Source organism: Neopelma chrysocephalum, unplaced genomic scaffold, assembly GCF_003984885.1.
Source record: "Neopelma chrysocephalum unplaced genomic scaffold, ASM398488v2 Primary Assembly neopelma1_187315, whole genome shotgun sequence".
Taxonomy (NCBI): domain Eukaryota; kingdom Metazoa; phylum Chordata; class Aves; order Passeriformes; family Pipridae; genus Neopelma; species Neopelma chrysocephalum.
The window spans coordinates 1,181-7,805 of NW_020939123.1; the positions used below are offsets into that span (position 1 = coordinate 1,181).

Below are 6,625 nucleotides of genomic sequence, written 5' to 3' on the forward strand. Positions count from 1 at the left end.
CCATTCCCGGAGCCCGGAGGCCACTTTTCCAGCGCGGAGTGCGGGGACCGGAGCCGGGTCCCCCCTGCGGGACCCCCCCCGTCCGCGGCGGGGCCGGGGGGGCTCAGACCCCCCCTCGCCCCCCTCCCCGGGGGGCCTGTGTGGGACTGGCTCGGGCTGAATCCGCCCCGTTGGGTCCCTGATGCAGCAGCCGGAGCCTGGAGCTCCAGTTGCCATGGCAATGCCTGAGCGTTGAATCCAGCATTGTCAGCGAGCGAGGAGGAGGAGGAGGCACCCGAGTGAAGAGGAAGAGCCTTCAACTCATCCCCGTGCCGGGGTGGGCTCGCGGCTCATGGCAGCCCGGGATAGGGAGCCCTCGGGGCCATTCCCACGGCCCGCCACGTGTCCCGGTTGTCCGTCGTCGTCGTCGTGGTCGCCGTCGTGGTCGCCGAGCCGGATGCCAGCGCTGCTGCTGCCGTAGGGCCGGAGCGAGCGGAGCATCATCCCGGCCCCGGGCACGGCGGAGGAGGGTGGGTGGGCTGCGCTCCGGGGGCTGCGCCGAGGCGGGAAAAAGGACAGACGAGGCGGGAAAAAAGGACAGACGAGGCGGGAAGGAAGGAAGGAAGGAAGGAAGGAAGGACAGCCGGAGCCGGGCCCCACCGGCCGCGTTCCTCCCCTCCCACCCCCCGGCCATGGCGGGGCCGTGACAGCCGAGCCCCCGCGGGCGGGCGCTGCCCGAGCCGGGCTTTGACTCGACTCGCGGGGGGCTCCCGGAGCCTCTCGGGCGGCCGCAGGGGGGAAAAAGGCGCAGCCCAGGGACATGACTTGGACTCTGCTCCTCGGCTGAGGGGCTCCACGTTCCTGCGGGAGCTCCGGGGGGCCTCGCCCCGCGCCCGGGACTGTGGTGGCCACCGAGACCATGAAGAAGTTCGCCTCCACGCGCAGCCTCAATAAGATCCTGCAGCAGTGCGACTCCTCATCCCGCGAGTACGAGGAGATCCAGGCTGTGGAGAAGAAGTGGCACCTGCATCTGGCCACTCCTCGTAAGTTCCTGGACAAGAGATGCAAAATGCCGTCTCTCTTCCTTTCAGCTCCGCCGCCTCCCAAGAGAGCGCCCAGCACCACCCTGACGCTGCGGTCCAAGTCCATGACGGCCGAGCTGGAGGAGCTGGGTAAGGGCGGGGGGCTCCACGGGGCACGGGGGGTTTGGGGATCCGGGCCCGGAGCGCTCTCCTGGTGCCCGTTTTCCCGGAGAGCTGCATGAGCGGGAGCGCCGGGTGATGTCTCGCTGCGCCGGAGGTCCCGTCGTGCTCGGAGGGGTGTGGGGGGCTCGGAGCCCGTGATTGCAGGATTAGGGGTGCGGGACACCCCCCTCCCCAGAGCCACCCACCCCCTCTGGTGTCGCATCCCCGCGGGGGCGGCCGGGGGGAGGACGTTGGGTGTCTCTGTGTGCTCGTGGAGGGCTCGCCGCCCCCGGGCCCCGGAACCCTGTTCCTCTCCCTGTTCCTCTCCCTGTTCCTCTCCCTGCTCTTCTCCTGTTCCTCATCCTGCTCTTCTCCTGTTCCTCACCCTGTTCCTCTCCCTGTTCCTCTCCCTGTTCCTCACCCTGCTCTTCTCCCGTTCCTCTCCTGTTCCTCTCCCTGCTCCTCTCCCTGTTCCTCTCCCTGTTCCTCACCCTGCTCCTCACCCTGCTCCTCACCTTGCTCTTCTGTTCCCCTCCCTGTTCCTCTCCCTGCTCTTCTCCCTGTTCCTCACCCTGTTCCCCTCGCTTCTCCCTCTCTCTCTTCCTCACCCTGCCCATCTCCGGGCTCCTCTCCCTGCTCCTCTCCCTGTTCCCTCTGCTCCTCTCTTTGTTCCTCTCCCTGCTCCTCTCTTTGTTCCTCTCCCTGGTCATCTCCCTGTTCCTCACCCTACTCACCCAACCCCTCTCCCTGCTCCTTGCCTTCCTCACCCCTTTCCTCACCCCCTCTCTCTCTGCTCCTCACCCTGTTCCTCTCTGTTCCTCACCCTGCTCACCCCACTCCTCTCATTCTCCTCGCCTTCCTCACTTATCTCCTCTCCTCTCCTCTCTCTGCTCCTCACCCCGTTCCTCACACATTCCTTACCTTCCTCTCCCTGCTCATCTCCCTGCTCCTCACCCTTCTCCTTCCTCCACTCCTCTCCCTGCTCTTCACCTTCCTCACCCTGCTGTTATCCCTGCTCCTCACCCCTCTCCCTCTTCATCCCTCTCCTCACCCTTTTCTCATCCCTCTCCTCTCCCCTCTCCTGTCCCTGCTCCCACACACCCGGGTCTTATTCCCCCTCACCCTGTGCCAGGTGAGCTCCAGGTGAGCTCCAGGTGAGCTCCAGGTGCGGTGCCATCCCCTCTCCTCCCTCCCCCCCGTGCCCACGGCCGTGCCCACCCTCTCACACTCCACGGCCTGCCCACGTTTTTCCAGCTGCTCTGCTCTCCGGCTGGAGCTCCGTGTTCCCGGATTCCCTGGAAGCCTCTCCACCCCCAGCCCTTCCTCACTTCCCTCGGTTCTCCCGGCCCTTGTGGCCACCCCGGGGGGTGTCCCCAGTGTCACCCCCCGGTTTGGGGGGGGCTGTTCCCTCCCCTTGGTCCCTCCCCTCTCCCCAGGGGTGGCAGAGGTGCCACCGGAGGGGGTGGCAAGTGAGACAGTGGCCACGTGGCCCTCGTGGCTGGATGGGCAGTGGGAGATGTGGAGAGACCCCCTCGGGGTAGCCACGGAGGGACCCCCATCCCGGGGAGGCTTTGGGGCATCCGTGTGCCCTGGCACAGGTTGGCTCTGCCAGGAGAGGTGCCGGGGCTGGCACCAGCAGAGCCAGAGGAGCTGTTGCCGTGGAGATTTAGGGATTTTCCCTGTGGGAATGTGCCCTCCTGCGCCAGGAGGGTTTAGGGATTTTCCCTGTGGGAATGTGGTGGTGTGGCCATGGCACAGGGTCCAGTCCCGGCTGGGAGGGACCCCCTGGAGCGCAGGAGCCTTGGCAGGACCCCACATCCCCCTGTTTTTCCATGTCCTTCCTTGCTTCCCGCCCTCGGTGCGTGACCAGGATTCCCAACCCCGTGGGCTCCTCAGAGGAACCAAACCCAGTGCAGTTGGGACAGATCTCGGCATTCCAGGGCTGGAATCAGCCATGGTCATTCCAGGGTTGGAATCAGCCGTGGTCATTCCAGGGCTGGAATCAACCGTGGTCATTTCAGGGCTGGAATCAGCCGTGGTCATTCCAGGGCTGGAATGAGCCGTGGTCATTCCAAGGCTGGAATCAGCCGTGGTCATTCCAGGGTTGGAATCAGCCGTGGTTTATTCTACACTGCTCTCTCTGCCCTTATTCCCACCCTGGTCTGCTCCCTGCGTCTCCAGACCTTTATTCCCAAGCCAAAGGCTTTCTCTTTGCCAGGATCCATTCGGAACAGCCCCTTTCTTCCCCTTTTTGCCCTTCCCTGTGTCCAGACCCATCCCAGACTCCTGGGTTCCCACTCCCACCCTTGGCTGTGACCCAGAGAGGCGTTCCCAGCCGTGTGCTGTGTCCCACCTGGAAAGGGATTGGGAACATCAACCCCATGGCTCCCAGGAGAGGGATTTGGAGGGATTTGGAGAGGGATTGATGTCAGTCCACATGTTCCCAAGGAATTGCAGTGGTCAGTCCCTTCCTCAGCCCTGTGGATCGGGGAATGTCCCACCTCATATCCCACAGGGAAAATGGGGAATCATCCCCCTTCCCACACTTGACCCTGCAGAGGGAGTTTCCATGTGGATCAGCACCTCAGGCCTTGTCTTAGAGCCTTGTCTTAGAGCCCTCTCTCCCTCCCAAGGGACCCTGGTGGCAGTGAAGGGACATTCAAGGGGAGCTCTGTCAGGTGCTCCTTGCCCCCTTTTCCTTGGATCCTGTCCCTCCCTTGCAGCTCCCAGAACATCCCACGTCCCCACAGCCCCACTGAACATTTCCTTGCTGCCTGTCGTGCCCGTCCCCTTGGAAGAGCAGATTCCCAGCAGGCTGCAAACAAAGCACTCCCATCCCAAAATCCCGGCCGTGCCGGATGCAGGGAAGGGCTTTGGGAAGTGTGAGGCTGCCGTGGAGAGCAGGGAGGCACTGAAAGCTTTGGAAGAGCTGCCTGGACATCAAATCCACCCAGCTCTGCTCCCGGTCTGGCTTCCCTGCTCCCAAGAGGAGGGGGAGGGATGGGTGGAGGGCTGATCCCAGCGGATCCCAGGGCTGGGATCAACGAGGTCCGCCCTGCCAAGCCTTTGTCCCGGCAGAGGCTCCACATCCCAGGCTGGATGCGGCTCCTGCCCACATGCCAGAGGCAGGGAAGCACCGGGAGCAGGCAGGGCAGGCAGCCAGGCTGGAGCTGGGGCTGGAAGCAGGAACTGTGCATGCCATTCATGTTGTCTTTTGTTTCTTGATTCCAAGCCTCCATGCGGAGAAGGAAAGGGGGTGAGTGAAAACTGCACATCCTGGGGGCTCCTCCCTTCCCTGCCAGCACCCCCCAGCACCCAAACAGGGGGGCACCCAGCACCCCGAGGGGCTGGATTGGGTCACCGTCCCCGCAGAGTCCCTCAGGATCATCCCGGTGGCAGCCGGAGCTCGGGGTTGGCACCGGTGCCATGGTGGGGTGCCAGGAGCCGGGGTGGCCGTGTGGGGCTCTCCTTGGCACGGGCAGGATGCCAGTTTGTCCCCGGATTCCAAGGGCTGCCGTTCCCAGGGGTGATCCCTGCCCCATGGTGAAAATCCGCGCAGGAATTGTCCCCAGGTGGGGTCCCCATCCAGGGGAAGGGGCTGGGCCGTGTCCAGCATCATCCCAAATGTCCCCAGTGGGGTCTCCTTCCAGGGGAAGGGGCTGTGCCGTGTCCAGCATCGTCCCAAATGTCCCAAGTCTCTGCTCCTGCCTCTGTGCAGGTTGTCCTGCTGCTCCTGGAATTCCCACTGCTCCCACATTCAGGGTGTGCCGGGGATGTCACAGGAGGGACACGATGAAACCAGGAGGTTTTTGATGGAAGGTGTCCCTGCCCGTGGCAGGGGTTGGAACAGGGTGGGCTTTAAGGTCCCCTCCAACCCCAAAGCATTCCGGGATTCCTGCCAGGGCCAAGAGCCAGGAATGGACAATGGGGAAGGAACCAGAGGCTCATCCAGCTCCGTGTTCCCACAGCACAGCCCTGGGGCAGAGGGGAGGGAGCCTGGAGGCCTGAGCTCAGCCCTCACCCTTTCAGAGGCAAAACTGTCCTGGGGGTTCCTGTTCCCTGCTCCCTGAGGAGCTGGGAATGTGAGGGATCAGCTCTTCCCTTGCAGTGGGGGGGGGACAGGGAGGCAGCTGGGCAGGGGTGAGGTGTGGGGGGACTCTGAGGGACCCCCGACCCTCCCCTGCACTGGGCACATCCCTCAGTGCCCTGAGGGGCCACACCAGGGTCCTCTGGGTGAGGAAAATCCACTGGAGGCCACTGGAGTGTCCTGGCAGCGGAGATGGCTCCGGGATGCTCTTCCTGGAGTGGAAGAGAAGGAGCTGGGGAGACCTTGGAGCCCCTTCCAGTGCTTGAAGGGGCTCCAGGAGAGCTGGAGAGGTTCGGGATGTTACATCCCTGTTTGTCCCAGACACTGGAGTGACACTGGTTGTGCTGGGGACACGGAACGTCGGGGCCATTCCGGCACCTGAGTCCACTCAGGCTGGACACATCCCAGTTTTTCCCAGACACTGGTTGTGCTGGAGCCTCGTGGAGTCCCACGGACATCCACGTGTCCCATTGTCCCTGTGGCACCCGGGTTTCCCATCACCTCCCACTCCTCCTTTGCCCGCCCCGGGGGGGGACTCGGCTCGTCCCGAGTATCCAAAATAAATCCGGGAAAAATTCGCTCTTTCGTGTAAGATGGAGGATTCCTTGGAATGTGGCACGGCCAGGAGCGGCCCCTGGGGTGGGAAGGTGGCCCAGCATGGCATTGGCATGGCACGGTGCCACCCTGAGCCGAGCAGGATCCAAACCCCCCCCCAAATCCTTGGAAAGCTGCTGGCTGGGGAGGAGAGGACGAGCTCCCGGCGCTCCCTGCTCGGGGCTGTCGGAGGGGAGGTGTTCCCTGTGGCCCTCCCTGACCCCTGGGCTTTCCCCCTTGGATTTGCAGAGAAGCTGGATGAGATCCTGGCGGCCGCAGAGCCGGCGCTGAGGGCGGATATCGTGGAAGCAGATTCCAGGGCAGCCACTGTGAAACAGAGACCAACCAGCCGGAGGATCACCCCTGCAGAGATCAGTGTGAGGGACACGGACAGGGAGGGCAGGGAGGGAGGGAGAGGGATAGGAGGGTGTGGGGAGAGAGGCAGTGAGGACACGGAGAGGGATGGGAGGACAGGGAGGGAGAGGGAGGAGAAAACATGGAGGGAGAGGAATGGGAAGGCACGGAGGGAAAGGGATGGGAGGGCACAGAAGGGAGAGGGAGGAGAGGACATGGTGAGGGAGGAATGGGAGGACACAGAGAGGGATGGGAGGACATGGAGGGAGAGGGAGGAGAGGGCATGGAGGGAGAGGGAGGAGAGGGCATGGAGGTAGAGGAAGGGAAGGGCAGGGAGGGAGAGGGATAGGAGGATGTGGGGAGAGAGGCAGTGAGGACACAGGGATGGGAGGACACAGAGGGAGAGGGAGGAGAAAACATGGAGGGA

General features: G+C 63.8%; 1 protein-coding gene across 1 annotated transcript in view; it reads left to right on the top strand.

The window, feature by feature from the left end:
* Nucleotides 1-578: 578 nt before the first annotated feature.
* Nucleotides 579-6,625, top strand: part of LOC113963004 (SH3 and multiple ankyrin repeat domains protein 3-like) — a gene marked incomplete at its 3' end in the record, with an annotated part of 7,150 nt that continues 1,103 nt past the window's right edge. Inside the window, exons 1-3 of the mRNA XM_027673799.1 lie at nucleotides 579-1,151; nucleotides 4,396-4,419; nucleotides 6,094-6,221. Of these exons, the coding sequence (XP_027529600.1) occupies nucleotides 899-1,151; nucleotides 4,396-4,419; nucleotides 6,094-6,221 (405 nt within the window). The remainder of the gene's footprint in view (nucleotides 1,152-4,395; nucleotides 4,420-6,093; nucleotides 6,222-6,625) is intronic.